Source organism: Schistocerca nitens, chromosome 5 (assembly GCF_023898315.1).
Source record: "Schistocerca nitens isolate TAMUIC-IGC-003100 chromosome 5, iqSchNite1.1, whole genome shotgun sequence".
NCBI classification, from domain to species: Eukaryota; Metazoa; Arthropoda; class Insecta; order Orthoptera; family Acrididae; genus Schistocerca; species Schistocerca nitens.
This window is the reverse complement of record NC_064618.1, coordinates 857,184,605-857,202,086: the sequence shown is the minus strand read 5'-3', so window position 1 is coordinate 857,202,086 and position 17,482 is coordinate 857,184,605. Positions and strand designations below refer to the sequence as shown.

General features: G+C 40.3%; 1 protein-coding gene across 3 annotated transcripts in view; it reads right to left on the bottom strand.

Moving 5' to 3' along the window:
• LOC126259264 (protein FAM193A-like) overlaps positions 1–17,482 on the bottom strand; it is a 242,585-nt gene that overhangs the window by 187,116 nt on the left and 37,987 nt on the right. For all 3 annotated transcript variants that reach the window (XM_049955899.1, XM_049955897.1, XM_049955898.1), the window contains exon 8: positions 4,681–4,884. In XM_049955899.1, the coding sequence (XP_049811856.1) occupies positions 4,681–4,884 (204 nt within the window). The remainder of the gene's footprint in view (positions 1–4,680; positions 4,885–17,482) is intronic.

The following is a 17,482-nucleotide window of genomic DNA, read 5'->3' as shown; positions in this document are numbered from 1 at the left end:
CAGCTTGCAGGAGTTGCTCGGCCAGATGCATGTCTTTGCGACAAAAATAAGATGAAATGATTAGGACAACACATCTAGTCTGCCAGCGAATAATATCTCCAACCTGGCTAGGAATCAAACCCAGGACAATACAATCTAGAGGCAGCCACAGTACCCACTAGACAGTTAACTGTGAACCTATTAGGAGGAGAATGTGGCGGAGCATTTTACTCTGCGTGGTACAGCTTACAAAGTAACTTAAGAAATTTAAAAGTGGTGTTCCTCATGTCAATTTCTGGAGGGTCAGAAACATCTATTAACAATTACAAAATATGCACACTATTTTCTCAGCAGAAAATTTAAAAACAGTATTTTAATCCTAATTCCCAAATATCTTAACTGCTAGCTGCAAACTAATGTGCAGATGGAAGATTTAAAATCATTCGCAAATATCAATCAATCAATGGAGATCTTCACATTGGGCATACCTTTTAACAGTATCAAAAATTGGACTAGTAACGGACTTCCCACATCACTCTGTATCATCCCACACCATTGGTCAGAGATCAGCAGCAGCCGCCTTGGTAATTACCACGCCCTGCGTACGCTGTCATTAACACCTGCATCTGGAGTGGTTCTGAGCCCAGGAACCACAGACTGCTGATGAATGGTGTCACATTGTGTTGTTTGGCACGTATCAAAGAAGTGCAGCCTGACATATTTAGTCTGTCCACAAAGTCACAGGTAACCTCTTAGAATTAATTAATGAACCCCCACTAACCTGGACTACTAAGGTGGAACCTCTAGCTGTCAACACAACAAGTTTTGTAAGTGTTGGACAAAAGACTATAGAAGGAGTCGAGGATAAACTAAAGCAGTATTTGTTCTATGCTGCAGGAAACACATTATATTCCAAATATGTTGTTATATCATCCAATATCTTTGAACGAGGGTATATTTCATTTACCTAATATATTTCTTAATATTTTAACCACAAATGGCTTTCTGCAATAAATTTTGCAGAAAATACTTGAACTTGTGATACCGGGCATCATCTTTGACCTATAGCACCATCAAAATGGCAGAGACAGGCACAAGCTTCTCATTAATATACAATATGGTACTGATCAATTCACTCTTCATCCGTACCAAATAAACAATTTCCATAATACAAAATATATTCAAAATAATTAAAAAATGCTTCTTTAGTTAAGGGACACATGCAGGAATTTGGAGGGCTTTTGGTGCTACAAATACAACAAATGACGCCTCCTCCCCTCATATATGAACCAAAACCAAAAATAAACAAACCCCATATCATAAAAATCCAAAAAAAGGTACACAAAGTTAGTATAGTCATCTTCAATTGTCCCACATAGCTCAAATGAATTGCACAATACAAACAAACAATAAAACAACTTTGATGAAAAATGCCACATTTGATATTGAAAAAAATCTTTTGACTTGCATAGCTACACCAAACTCTACAATACCCACCAATCTTGAGTAAACAACATTAACTAAGAAACAAAGCAATACATATTCATATTCATAAATGTTATCTTTAATTTCAGTTATCCAATACAACTAAAATAAAGTGCATAATATGCACAGAACACATGATAACATTCATCATAAAAATTAAAACATTAACACATTTTAATATTGTCCAAATCATCCATAACTCTACACAAACATCCCCACCTAACAAGAGTCTTTCTCCCACTAATCCAGAAATATAACCCAACAACAAAAACAAACTAATGTAAAACTAACTGAAAATAATATATGAATCCTCAACTATAAACAAATCAAAACAAACAAAATACACACAAAAATAATATAGTATTATCATGCACTTCCAAAAACTACACTAACACCTTAATCCTAACGTAAACTTACAAATCCTACACCTATTACACACCCACCATGTATCCCCCCCTCCCCCCCACCTCAAATTTAACTAACAACCTTAGACCTAGGCATTTTTTCCAATTAACTTCAGCAAACACTGAAAAGGACAATTATCACGCAACACTTCTGTCAGCATAATTATCTAAATGAGACCTCAAGGCAGATGAGCACCTTTTCCCCCCAACTCAAAACATATTTCGTGACCTGCCACCATCCCTCTACTGTCCCCAGAATGAGATTTTCACTCTGCAGCAGAGTGTGCGCTGGTATGAAACTTCCTGACAGATTAAAACTGTGTGCTGGACTGAGACTCCAACTCGGGACCTTTACCTTTCACGGGCAAGTGCTCTACCATCTGAGCTATCCAAGCACGACTCAAGCCCCATCCTCACAGCTTTACTTCTGCCAGTACCTCGTCTCCTACCTTCCAAACTTTACAGGAGCTCTCCTGCGAACCTGGCAAGAGTAGCACTAATGAAAGAATATTGCAGAGACATGGCTTAGCCACAGCCTGTGAGGGCAGGGTGTGAGTCGTGCTTTGGTAGCTCAGATGGTAGAGCACTTGCCCACGAATGGCAAAGGTCCCGAGTTCGAGTCTCGGTCCAGCACACACTTTTAATCTGCCAGGAAGTTTCATCCCTCTACTGTGTTCGTAGATGGCCCACGCCCATAATTCTTGAACCCTTATTTGTTATTTACTGTTAAATTATGATACTTTACATTCCTTATATTCTTATATGATGAAAACTAATTCAAAATCATGATGGAAAGCTTCTCAACAAACTCCCAATCAAATCCGCAAGAATCTTTTTTGTCCTTTCTGTAATTTCCTTAAAAATCTTAAGAGAGGATCGCCCCCCCCTCCCCTCTAAACAACAGCATCCCAAACCCAAATCATAACGTCGACTCACCCATCTCAATTGTAAGTCCCAGCTCCTCTATACTTTACAAAATCCCGAGAAACTCTCTGTACAAAACTACAGAACTACCAGTGATGCACATCTTGTAGCCACAAAATCTTATGGAAGACTGTTGATAAAAAATACAGTCCCAATTTCTTGAAAGCAAGAGCCTCTATGAATAGGCAACTGAAAGTTGCCATCCTGGCATATGGAAGGGAAGTTGAAACTTTTGTCAAATTTGTGAGATTCCCACAGTGATGGCACTTGACATGTTCACTCACCTACAAAAAGGCAATCAGTAGTATTCTCTCATCACTTGCAGTCTTATACCTTCTCATTCTACTGGAACATATTTTGAAGGTCACTGGTGAAGTTCTGTGCATCACACATGGCTGTTTTTTTGGAAATACTTCATGACTTATTGTTTTTGTAGATGTTCATAGCACGTTCAACCATCAAAAAATCACAAAATAAAAATAATTCTTCCATGGATTCAGTCTGAAATGTAACTGAATGTCCTTGGGCAGAACCAGCAAGCAAGATAGTCTCATTTCCAGAGAGGGAGTCATGCGAGTCGTAAGATACGAAATAAAAAATAAGCAATCAAGTCAAAGCTACTGTCATCTCCTTTTCTTTCAGTATTTCACACAGAAGTTTACAAAAATAAAACAAAGAAATGAAGAAAACTGATTTAAAGAATTACTTCAGTCAGTAAAAGCCTCAAACAAATACACTGAGATGACAAAAGTCATGGGATAGTGATATGCACATATACAGATAGCAGTAGTATTGAGTACACAAGACATAAAAGGGCAGTGCATTGGCAGAGCTGTCATTTGTTCTCAGGTGAGACATGTGAATAGGCTTCTGTGGTGATTATGGACGCACGACGAGAATTAACATACTTTTAAACACGGAATGGTAATTGGAACTAGATGTATGGGACATTCCATTGCGAGAATCATTAGGGAATTCAATATTTCGAGATCCGCAGTATCAAAACAGTGCCAAGAATACCGCATTTCAGGCATTACTTCTCACCATGGGCAATGCTATGACTGATGGCCTTCACTTAATAACCAAGAGCAGTGCAGTTTGCAAAGAGCAGCGCTAAAAGACAAGCAACTCTGTATGAATTAACCACAGAAATAAATACGGGACGTACAACAAATATATCTGTTAGAGCACTGCAGCGAAATTTGACCTCAATAGGATATGCCAGCAGACAACTGACACGAGTGCCTCTGCAAACAGCATGACATCGCCTACAGTGCCTCTCCTGTGCTCGTGACCACATCGGTTGGACCCTATACTGGAAAACCAGGGTCTCGTCAGATGAGTCCCGATACCAGTTGGTAAAAGCTGATGTTAAGGTTCGTTATGGTGCAGACCCCACAAAGCCATGGACCCAAGCTGTCAACAAGGCACTGTGCAAGATAGTGGTGGCTCCATAACGCTAAGGACTGTGTTCACATGGAATGCAGCAATTAGTGGACTTTATGTTCCCAAACAATGATGGAATTGTTACCAGGCCACAATTGTTCATGACTGGTTTGAAAGACCATACTGGACAATTCGGGCGAGTGGTCTGACCACGTGGGTAGCCCGACATGAATCAATCAAACATTTATGGTAGATAACCGAGAGATCAGTTCATGCACAACATCCTGCACCGGCAACACTTCTGCAATTATGGACAGCTATAGAGGCAGTGTGGCTCAATATTTCTCCAGGGGACTTCCAATGATTTGTCAAGTCTACGTCACGACGAGTTGCTGCACTGCGCCAGCCAAAAGGAGGTCAGACTGATATTAAAAGGTATCTCATGATTTTTGTCACCTCAGTGTAAGCACTATTGTTATTAGAAAACAATATCCCAACTTACCTATAAAAAGGTATAGGAGAGGCTGGTGGTGAAACAAAATGACTACAGTTTAGCAAGTGGGCTACGGCACAATCATCACATGTGCAACCACGTCTTGCACTACAGCCTGGGCACAATAACGTGCTGCCACCATCATCAACTCCACTATCGCTGCAACCCACTCCAGTCAAACTCAATAAATGCTCATCAAATTCGCGTAGCTCACTGTAGGAAAAAATTTCCCATTCTGATTATAAAATAATAAACATCAAAATGGGAGAAAACAGGTTGAAAGTTTAGCCATGTTAACTAGATAAACACAGGAAATAAAAATTTCACACTTACTTGTGCACTGAGAACCTAAAATTGTATCATCTTTCTCTAGGATCTGGAGTGATATTAAAACAGTTTGCAGAAGTGGTTAATACAACAAATGACAGGGTGAGTATCATAAGACTACGGAATTAACAGTGTGTGGACAAGAAACAAAGAAACAGGGTGTATATCAAGAACAGGAAAGTGTCAGAATACAAATACACAGGGCGTATATCAAGAACAGGAGAGTGTCAGAATACAAATACAATCAAGAAGCATGGGGAAGATGATTACTTTTCTAGCATCAGTGGGCAATTGCTACAACAGACTTTATCTGTTCCTGAATCAAATCAATGTGTGAGAAGAGACCCCCCCCCCCAACACACACACACACACACACACACACACACACACACACACACACACACACACACTAACTACCTGTGTCAGTTGAGAAAAGTATCCCCATCTTCAGCTAAAACCCAGTCCCATATCGTATTCCTTAAACGATGTTTAAGCCATGGTACCCCTACAATGGCGGAACCATAAAATTTCCCCTCTGGGTGCCATTCCTTTTTTCACAATGACCTTAAAATCTTCAAACTGTGCCAATCCACACCCCTCACAAACTTTATATTACACAAACAAATCTCCATGGCACAGGCATCCTTGAACGACCTTTGCTCCCTCCGCAAGACACTGCTAATGTGCACTCCCAACATACCGCATCTCCCAAATTGAAATTCTTTCTGTCCAACATGTGGAACAGCATTCTGAAGTTATTGACATCCAACTCTCAACTCTCACTATTCAGCACCCCTCCCCGTCAACATCTAGACAATCCCCAGTGAACACCCTCACCAACTCCTCATAGCATTCAGACCTGCCAAGCTGACCTCTTCCATGTCCACATTCTAAAATGCTCTCCCAAAATCCAACCAAACCTGCCACTTAAACAAACCCAAAACCCTGTTGCCAACATATCCGCAAAAAATGCCCATCCTACAAAAGTTTCAGTCCTATCCAGAGGCCTTACCTTGAGCCCATACCTACATCAAATCATGCTGGAGTCATCAAAAACCCTTCTCCTTCTCTCAAACCCTACAATGGAAATACTTTTTAGCTACTAATCCATCTCACCAAAGCCAATTTAATTTCAACATTGATACTTGTCTTACCCAATTCATACCACTATTCAAATTGTCACCCACTGACCCTCCCACCACCCCCTCAGTTACCTTTCAGGGATTCCTAACCTCCAACTTGAGCTCAGCCTCCTTTCTCAGATTGCTTCCAAGGAACACAAACTTCTCAACAGAAGAAAGAATGGCTATTTGCAACCTCAAGACAAACAATGACTTAATCATCCTCCCTGTAGGCAAAGGCTCCACCACTGTTGTGATGAGTCACTGTGACTGATAAAGTTTCCACCAGCTGTCTGACTCCTCTACCTAAAAGCTCTGTCAAAGTGCCCCCATGACCAAAGCCAACTGTAGCTTTCAATGCCCAGTTAAGTCCTTAGGTCCACTGTTCTGAATCTATCTCCCTCCTCACCCCAACGACCACCCACAAACCCATCTTGAATGTGCTTCCCAAGACCCATTAACCCAAGAATCCTATATATGGTTACTGTGCTTCCACCAAAAGAATCTCCGGTATTAGGATACAAACCACTTCCTTCGCTGTCTCAACCACACCCACCTGAAAACCACCTGAATCACTACTCATCACTTCTGATGCCAATTTTCCATACACCAACATCCCCTTGCAGCTAAAACTACCAATCCCAACATGCTTGTCCATCTCCAAACCCACCATCTCATTCCTTATAAATCTCACTAATTACATCCTCACATACAACTACTCCACCGTTGAGGTACACATTTGCAACACAGCCGTGGGCATCCACATAGCACTACCCTGTGCCAAACTCTTGATGATACGATCTGGACCTAGAGCCGAGGCATTCTATTCTCATTCCTCCACAGTCTCAACACTTTCTCTCCAGTTTCCTTCACCAGAACCACCTCAGCCCACTATGCCACCTTCCTAGATGTGACCTCCATCTCTCTGATGGATCCATCCATACCCTTGCCCGTATCAAGCCCTGTATTGGCAATAATTGTATCTTCTTAGTTGTCATCCCTTCCACATCAAAAACTAACTCCCATGTAGTACAGCCACCTATTCAGTGATCAAAATTCCTTCGCCCAGAGTATGGCAGATCCAAAAAAGGGCTTCACAAATGTTCCTGTGCCCTCTGTGTGGAAGTTCTAATGGCCTTCACAAATGGGCACTATCCTCAAAACCTAATCCACAGGTAATCCTCGGCCACATCCTCATCACAAAGCCTGTCACCATCACCACCCCGAGAACTAGCTGCCAAAGTGCAGCCCCTCCATTTATCACCACCCAATATTACCCCAGAATAGAACAACTGAACCATATCCTGCTTCCCAAAGAGGTATTCCACCACCCACACAACCTACACAATATCTTCGCCCATTTTGATGCCACACCCACTCCCAGCCCCTTGCTACATCCACCATATCCCCGCGTAAGACTCAGGTGTAAGACCTGTCTGATACACCTAACTAGCACATCCTATTCTCCCCCCCCCCCCCGCCCCCACCACCACCACCACCACCACCACCACCACCACCACCACCACCACAACCACCACCAAACACCAGCATTTCTTAATTACATTGATGGTAACCACCCTTGCGACCCATTCTTTGTTCCCACAGTTGTCCTCGCCTCAATATCCACTGAATCTAGTGATGTAGAAGTTACAAGGAACCAATTCTGTTTAGCACCTGTCAAGTCTTTCCTTGCTTGGAGTAAAACCACATTGGTTTCCAGTTATTGTTAATAGTTAGAGGACATGAATAATTCAATGAATAAAAGTAAGAAGTGATCAAATTGTTGTGGTGCAGAATCATCAGTGGGCATGTAAACTAGACAGAGAACTTTGCTAACTTTCAGACAAATTCTCCTTCAAAGCTATGGTGTGCGGATGACAAATGGGGGGGGGGGGGGGACATAAAGAAGGGAGGGAGGGACATAAACAAGGAAGGGAGGGACAGACAGAAGGTAAGGTGCTGGCTGACAGCTAGGAGGATGATGCAGCAAGGTAACAGTATAGAAACGTGACACCAGTAAACCTGCATTAATTAGGTAAGGAAAATTTTCTGTGCACATGGAGTGGATCAGGGAAGGGTGGGTAAGGAAAAACAATGGGGGAGCTAAACTGAACACAGTAAGCATGGGGACCATCAGATTAGATTATATTAGCTATACTTTTCATTCCACAGATTCACAGTGTGAAGATCCTAAAGGATGTACAACATGTTGCAAAAACAGAAATACATGCTTAAAAAAAAAAAGAAAAAGAGAGAGAGAGAGAGAGAGAGAGAGAGAGAGAGACTGTTCCTCACTCAGATCCTTAGTAAAACAGTCGTCACAGATATGGTATACGTCAAAAAAGTGAAACATGTTTTTACTTAACCAGTAACATGTAACTTGTCATAAATGTGTAAATGGATATATCAGTATCCTGAAGTGGCGTTCTGTTTGTTAATGATTCTGAGCTCACCAGAATCTAAATATAGCTAGGGTTTCTGTGTACCAGAGATCCATTCACAGAGGTTAATACAGACGTTGGGTTATCAAAGTAACAGTCACACTGACTATCTACAACACTAAGGATTACATAAAAATCTATCAAGCAATCAAATCAACTACTCAGAACACGGTTCAGAACAAGGTCTGTAAAAAATTATATACATTTTTCTCTAAACTTGCAAATTTCCATGCATTGTCCACATTATTAAAATGCATGCAGATTCCACTCTCCACTCATGAACTGAACCTCTGAAAGTAGTTATCTGTGAACTTCTTCCCAATATGTCAACACAATTAATTCACAACTATCTGACTTCTCTGACTTACTATTGGAAAGGGTGGCTTAAATGTCAAAACTACCAAAGATAGCAATGGAAAAGACCCTGTACCACTCTTCATGATACTATTAGAGAACAACAACACAATGAAGCAACACGTGCATTCGTCTTCTGCTCGAAGTGAAGGTAGGATCATTAAATGAATAGATCGTGGATATAGAGTAAGTCATAATTAATGTGAAATATGTTTTCATTTAAGAACTAATACAGAACTTACCACAAGCACGTAAATGTATACACACTGAAGGGCATGATATAATTCTTATGTTATTGTAGCCATGCGTCATCAAGCAAAAAACAATTTATAACACTTCTTTCCATTAACAACATTATTGCACTGAAGATAAGCATGAGACAAATTTTATATAACATTTAAATTATTTGATATCATTAATGAAATTTCTGTCAATCGGTTCCACAAAGAAATTTGTTGATGGAGTAGGAGTTGGTCACTAATAAACTGTTTATAACAATAATAATTTTGAGTAGCTCAATGGCCTGATCCTCATAAACTAAACTTCATCAGCAGCTAAACTTTAATGGCTGCTTGCAAGTTAGTCAATATATGACACCTTTCTGTGCCAAGGTATGTGACATTGTTCATGAATTTTATTCTTATTTCTAGTATTGACTCCATTAACTGAGCCATTGGTTTCAAAAAGATATATTTATGACAAATTTCATCACAGACTTAATATAAGGCATAGCAGCAGTTGGACAAACCTCTGCAGAACATCATGTCACAACTGCTTCATATTATATACTTTTGCACCTTGAAAACTTTAGCTTGGCTTGAAGAGTTACACCAAATAAATGATCGCATAAGCCATTGTGGTATGAAAGAAGCAAAGAATGTTCTATCGTACTTTTAACAATATAATGAAAAGGATAGTTGCTGCTCACCATATAACAGAGATGCTGAGTCACAGAAAGGCATAACACAAAGACTGTCGGAAAACTACCTTTCGGCCAAAAAGGCCTTTGCCAAAAACAGACAACACACACCCGCACACAAACGCAGCTCACACACAAATGACCACAGTTTCTGGCAGCTGGAGCCAGACTGCAAGCAGCAGAGCATTATGAGAGAGGCAACTAGATCGTCGTAACAAGTAGGCTGGGGCAGGGAGGGAGAGGGGTAGCAGAGTAGGTGTGAGGGACAACAAAGTGCTGCTGGGAGTGTGCAGCAATGAGGTGGAGAGTAGGGAAGTTAGGTGCACTTAGAATGTTAGCCGAAGGGCAGGGGGTAGCGGAAAACGAGAGAAGTAAAAAGACTGGGCACGGTGGTGGAATAGAGGGCTGTGCAGTGCTGGAATGGGAACAGGGAAGGGGCTGGATGGGTGACGACAATGACTAACGAAGGTTGAGGTGAGGAGGGTTATGGGAATATGGATATATTGCAGGGAGTATTCCCACCTGCGCAGCTCAGAAAAGCTGGTGTTGATGGGAAGGATCCAGATGGCACAGGCTGTGAAGCAGTCATTGAGATGAAGGACGTCTTGTTGGGCGGCATGATCAGCAAAAGGATGGTCCAACTGTTTCTTGGCCACAGTTTGTTGTTGGCCATTCATGCAGATAGGCAGCTTGCTGGTTGTCATACCCATGTAGAATGCAGCACAGTGGTTGCAGCTTAACTTGTAGATCACATGACTGGTTTCACAGGTAGCCCTGCCTTTGGTGGTTTAGATTATATTTGTGACCGGACTGGAGTAGGTGGTGGTGGTGGTGGTGGTGGTGGTGGTGGTGGTGGTGGGATCTACTACAAGATATAGGCAAATCTAGATGCAATATGTGTCCCATACATCCTCACACCACCACCTACTCCAGTATGGTCACAAACATCACTTATCCCACCAAAGGCAAGGCTACCTGTGAAACCAGTCATGTGATCTACAAGCTAAGCTGCAACTATTGTGCTGCATTCTACGTAGGCATGGCAACCAACAAGTTGATTATCTGCATAAATGGCCACCAACAAACTGTGGCTGCGAAACAACTAGATCACCCTGCTGCTGAGCACGCTACCCAACACAATGTCCTTTATTTCAATGACTGCTTCACAGCCTGTGCCATCTGGACCCTTCCTACCAGCATCAGCTTTTCTGAATTGCACAGGTTGGAACTCTCCCTGCAATATATCTATATTCCCATAACCCTGCTAGCCTAAACCTTCGTTAGTCATTGTCCTTACCCATCTAACCTCTTCCTTGTTCCACTTCCAGCACTACACAGTCCTCTATTCCACCAACACACCCAGTCTTTTTACTTGTCTCTTCTGCAACCCCCTCCCTTGCTCTCTCACCCACCCTCCACCTAACCTCCCAACTGCACCTAGCTGTCCTACTATCCACTTCATCCCTGAATGCTTCACCATCCCCCCATCCCTACCCTTCTTCCCTCCCCCTCCCCGCCCTAACTACTCCTTACCCCCACCTGGTTGCCTCTCCCATAACGCATTGCTGATCGCAGTATGACTCCAACTGACAGAGACTGGTCGCGCGCGCGTGTGTGTGTGTGTGTGTGTGTGTGTGTGTGTGTGTGTGTGTTTTTGTCTATTTTTGACAAAGACCTTGTTGGCCGGTAGCTAACTTTCTGACAGTCTTCTTGTTGTGCCTTTCTGCAGCTCAGTATCTCCGCTATATGGTGAGTAGCAATTATCCTTTTCATTATACTGCTACATTCCATCCTGAATTTTCCATGGTTTCTACTCTACTTTTTATATTACCTAGGTCTAATGGTACCTGCATTACAGATAATAATTCACTGTATTTACCCGACTATAAGACGAGGGTTTTCCCCAGATCAGCTATTCAAAAAATACAGGGTAGTCTTGTATTTGCAGATTGTGCAACGTTGCTGAGGTCAATGTTTTTTCATTGTTTAATAGATTAATATAGAGATCATCTTATATTTATAGATGTGGCTTTTCTACTGAGGTTTCACAAAAATTTATTTAGGGCATAGGGTATAGGAAACAGTGCTCACATTCAAAAAGGCTCAAGATTTCCCGATATGCCGAAGCGCTCGATACAGTATTGACCTCGCTTGACATTTCACTTGCGGTGCTAATGCAAGGGATATGTGAGAAACTATGTACTAGTGACTACAACATTCTAATGCACTACTAAAAAATTGTCAATTCTGTGGAACACCAGAGGAAACAACACAAACTGTTGTTGTATTTGAACAGGTTTTTATTAAAAAGTTCTCATGCTTATGCATACCGTATACACAGATTTATGCTGTTCTTTTAAGTAAAGGTAACATTCAAAGGCAAAAATCTTCCCTTTCAAGAACCATTACTTGGATGTGAACCCAAGACAGTATTTTATTTGTTTATGAGAAACTGTAAAGATTTGCCACTTGGGTTGCAAATGAGATATTCAGTTGCTTTCACATATCAGAATACAGTGAAAAAACATTACCAGTTTTTTAATCAGCTTTGGAGCAAGCCAATGACATTCAGATGAAACGAGAAAGAAAATTTATCCAGAATGCATATAGTTTCTCTTTCGAATACCTACTGAGAAAGAAATGTCTACAAACTTTTTATTAATATCCATGAAAATTTCTTAACCATTCTTTCTAAACCTATACTTAATTTGTTATTTATCACAATATATGATCATAATATGCAAATAAAAGAAACTCAGAATCTGTTAATGTTATTGACTACTACTACTACTACTACTTCTCACTGATTATCTACAGCCAGTGCCACTTCTCTGCACCCAGTTGCATCTCCTTCTGTCTCGACTATCTTCAACATTCATATTACTGGTTCACACCTGGGTCCTCCACATCATTTCGCCAGTTGCACTGAAGGCAAACCATTTTCTTCCGCCGGGATAGTATTTATCGTACTATTCTATCTACATTCATCCTATTTACAAGGCCAAACCACATCAGCTATTCCTGTTGAATGTTGTCACAGATATCCTTACCCACTTTCATCCTTTGACTGGTTACCCCATTTCTTGTCCTATGCACCCTAGTACAGCTTGAGCTTCATCTTAAAGTAATCCAACTCAGTGGCAGGCAGTTTATTCTTATTTCATATGCTAATGTTCCAGTCTTCTGCACCATACAAAACTACACTTTGGATTATAGTCTTATACATTCTCTTCTTCGTTGTTCTTCTCATCTTTGTTCCACACAACGTCTTTATTACAGCTTGTCCTTTATTAATCCTCATAGTGATTTCATCATTGCTTGTGCCCTGTTTATTAAATAATACCTCGAGGTATTTTGCCTTTTCCACATCTAAAGTTACTTCTCCATCTACTTTCAAATTATTTATTTTTTCTGTTCCAACAGACATGTACTCACACTTCTTCTAAGGCCAAACTTACAGCATTCCTCTTTAAGCTTTCTTATAATATAGCTTAGATCATTTTCAATTTCTGCTAGAATAATCTGGTCATCTGCAAAATACAGGATAAATATCTTGGTGTCATCTACTGTCACTCCCAAAACCTGGCATTTTCTACACCGAGTCTTCAGGATTTCTCCTGGGTGTAGCTTAAAGAGCGTCTGTGACAGTCCACATCCCTGTCGTAGACCCTTATTCACCTCGACTTCTGCTCTCCAGCTATTCCTAATACTTCTCTCATTGTGTTATTTTCATATAATTTCATAACAGCCTTTAGCAATCTTTGATATAACTCTCTCTCTTTCACAGGGTGTATATAGGAACAAGAAAAAAAATTCCCAGATTTTTCCCAGATTTCCCGGTTAAAAACACACTTTCTCCCGGGTCAAAACATGCTTTTTCCGTGTTAATTGACAGTATATTTTCCCTTATCAATCCTTTGAATGGTTATTGTTTTATGCAGGGGCGTAGAATTTCCCGGCACTTTAGAAAACGAAACTCAGGGAAAAAGACAAGTTTTGGAAATATCTTTGATGAGCAGCAACCTGTACACTGCTTGTTTTCGTATTACGAAAGTATAAATTGGAATTCCGCCAAACACCGCATGTTATTTTCCGAATCATTGAAATCAAGACTGCGGTGCGCTTTTGTAAGCCAGTCATAGCTGATGTCACGTGATCTCACCAGCCGATGACAGCGGATATTCAGAGCACAGGACATGTGATGTAGTGAGCCAACAGCAACATCACTTAAGTACCACGAACACACAAACAGGGAAAGTTAATAGTTTAAATTAATATACATAGTATTGCTACAAAAAAGCAAAGCTTTCACATATAATATTGGTCTCTAAGGTTAATAAGCTGCAAGAGAAGCTAAGCTTTCACATATATTGACCTTTTTTGCACATGTTACACTTGCACAGCTATCATGGCGTAAGAAGCCCGTATGTACGTAGTGTAAAACATAGAAAGATCATACATTATGTCATAAAAGAAACAAGACATCAGAGGATACCCCAAGAGCATTGGAATTTCGTGAACCATACTAAAATGTGCATACTTTAAGTGCACATTCGTATGTCCAGATTCCCAATGAAGGAGACCTCGACCTGATATAAAGATTTTCAGTGTGGTTTTCGGGATGTAAATTTTCTTGGAGCACCAGTACTGTATTATATCATGTTTGGTTCTTCATTATGGCATAATTCCATATGTACTAGAAGATGAAAACATGCACTTGAAATGCAGATAACAGTTGACACTAGCCAGTACTGTGGAATTAAACATTTCGTTTCAAATACATTGACTGCCTCTGCAGAAAAAGTTAATAAAAGTCAAATTTCTTTAGCAAACAGACAAAAATAACATCACTGTTCTGCAAGGCGATTAATGCGTGACTGTCAGACAGGTTAAAATAAAATAAAATCTGAAGCTAATGACATTTTAGCCTTCTGTAATTATGTGAATGTATTTTAATTCACTTGATAGCTCCCAGCCACAGATATCCATTTTGTTTTCATTTGATGTGAGAGTAAACGAAGGGGAAACAGCGAAATCACTAAATGTAAACACAGGTCATGTGGAGACTGCCCACTATAACTCAGACTGCTCTGCGCATGAGCCCCGGATCTACGATATTTGCGAACCCGGTCAATACTGAAACAACACAAATTTTCAAAAATATGCTCATCTTGTAGCGTACATCTTTCTGAAAAGTCTGAAACATAAAACATATGTGTTCAAGGAAATGTAAGGCATGTTATTTAGTCTTAAGTGTGCCGAAGTGCAGTGCCACGCCTCTTCACACAGCATTCTTCCATCGCATGTCACTGTATTTCGCTCTGTGAAATTGAAATGTGTATATTTTGTAATGGATGCAATCAAACTATATTCAGGACAGTGGGAATTGAAATGTCCTGTGGTGCCTCTCCTGCTCCCAGTTGGCTGGTCTGACGGCCTGCTCCCTCTTAAAAAACAATCTCACAATTAATAGCGGATGGGATTATTTGTAATCGGGAGAACAAGAACTCTTCAGAAAATTTGCACTCTTTATTGCCTATTAGCTAATAACTTGCTGTTTTGTGAGACATAAAATTAAATATAGAATACATAAAACCAATAAAGACAATCCTTAGCTCCTAGCATTTTTTTCTCTCTCTAATCTTGCTACAGCTTTATATGGTGTGCTTTCCTTTCTGCGAAAGAATCTATTACCTCCTCAAAGTTCGTCAAACGTTTTGCTACATGAAAAATGGAAATGTCGTTACCTAATACTGAAAAAGCTGTAAACACAAATAATACCCCAGACTGGTGTGGTTTCTCAATCTGATTATGTCTATTTGGTCACTGTCCGCTAGATAAAACAAAATAGGCCTTTCTAATATTGCAGCAATTTTGTAACACACACCAAATAAACGAGACTGTTTTGGCACAAATGCTCATTTTTATAACACAACATAATATAATTCACGAAGTACCAATATCAAATGCCTATTAGGCCTACTACAAGCAAAAAGCTTTATGTTAGGAAATAGTTTCACATTTCATTCATACGCACCAGTTTCTCAAGCATTCGATCGAAAAGTAGTATTACAAAATTTTTATATAAATTTGGGATTGTCTTATTCTTCCATAATTTGTGTGATGTCCCCGTTTCTTCTCCTTCCTCGTTCTAACAAACAATCTCGTCGTCACCAATTCTGTAGCTATTCCTGCTGTCAAAATTTGTTCACCGATTAACTTCACTACCCCTGCCAGAATCACGGGTTTAGTTGTCCCGCGATTATTTTCCAGGTAGGCATTATTACGTGTCCATACAACACATTTTCTGCGTTACTTCCAGAATAGAACTTAAGCAGCTGCTAGCCGGGCACTGTACAACTGGTCCCTACTAGTATAGCGATCTGGTCAAAAAATTGTGAAAATTTCATTTTCTTGGATACACCGAGAAGACAGCACATAATCTTTCTCACCTGTTATTCCTTTCAGTCGTTTATTTCCATTCTGGTAGTCTGAATCTATGGATTTCACTAGTAATCATAACAACGTTGATCATTCGCAAACCCAATCAACCACATAATCAGACAGCGATTGGCATTCATCTGTTCGGCTTTACTCCGCTCAGCTCGTATGGCCCCGTCCCCTTTTCTCTGCGGAAAGTTTATTTCTAGATGCGACGAAAATTCTCCTGACAGAGACATCACGTACACTATGCACGCATTCAAAAATCAACTTATGATTCATTCAGAAATCAACTTAAAATGCATTCAAAAATGTTCAAAACCAACAGGAAAGAGTTTCAAAATCATATAAATAATCTATAGACAAACATGTGCTGGATGCTAGGTACTTTGTGAAACAAGTTTTTTTCCTCAAGAATATGAATTTGGCGCCGTCTTTTCCCAGTAGCATCTAGCTGCTTGCCGCGACTGCTTGCTCAGCCAACAGCCACATTCCTGTATCCAGAAGCAGGAGAATCTACTACTAAAACACAACTCAACTGCGCATGCGCATGAGCCTGCTCGTAACTACTAAAATGAATCTAATGTAAACAATTAAGACTTCATGTTCAACGGAGGCCATTTGTTATTATGAAGGATTTAATTGTCTTCCTAAAGCCTTTGACACATTTTGCTGTTGGACAGACGCTTGCACGAGCACTGCGTGTCACCGTTGTATATGGCGCATTTCCTTTGCAATTTAAGTTATTTTCTCTTTTTCTCTCGTTTATGTTTTATTGTTGAAGTATTATTCTGCAGTTGCAGGATACAGTAATATCCTTTGTTTGAGCATCGGTTCTTACCAATAAAAATTTAACTGAAAACGCCTCAATGAAAAATTCCCAGAATTCTAAAAAATTCCTGTGTTTTTCCAGGTTTTCTCCCGGATCAAAAAATTCCAGTGTTTTTCCCAGATCTCCCAGGTCATATACACCCTGCTTTCAACATTTCCCACAGTTTGTTGGTGAGTACATTGTCAAATGCTTTTTCTGCGTCAATAAAGGCAGCCCAATCTTTGTGTGTTTTTCACATTTTAGTTTCATTGTGAAGATATTGTCATTACCTACCTTCCAGCTCAAAATCATGTTTGCCCATCTTGCTGCCTGTGACTTGTCTCTCTCTCTCTCTCTCTCTCTCTCTCTACCAGATCTTTCAGTACCTTGGAGACAC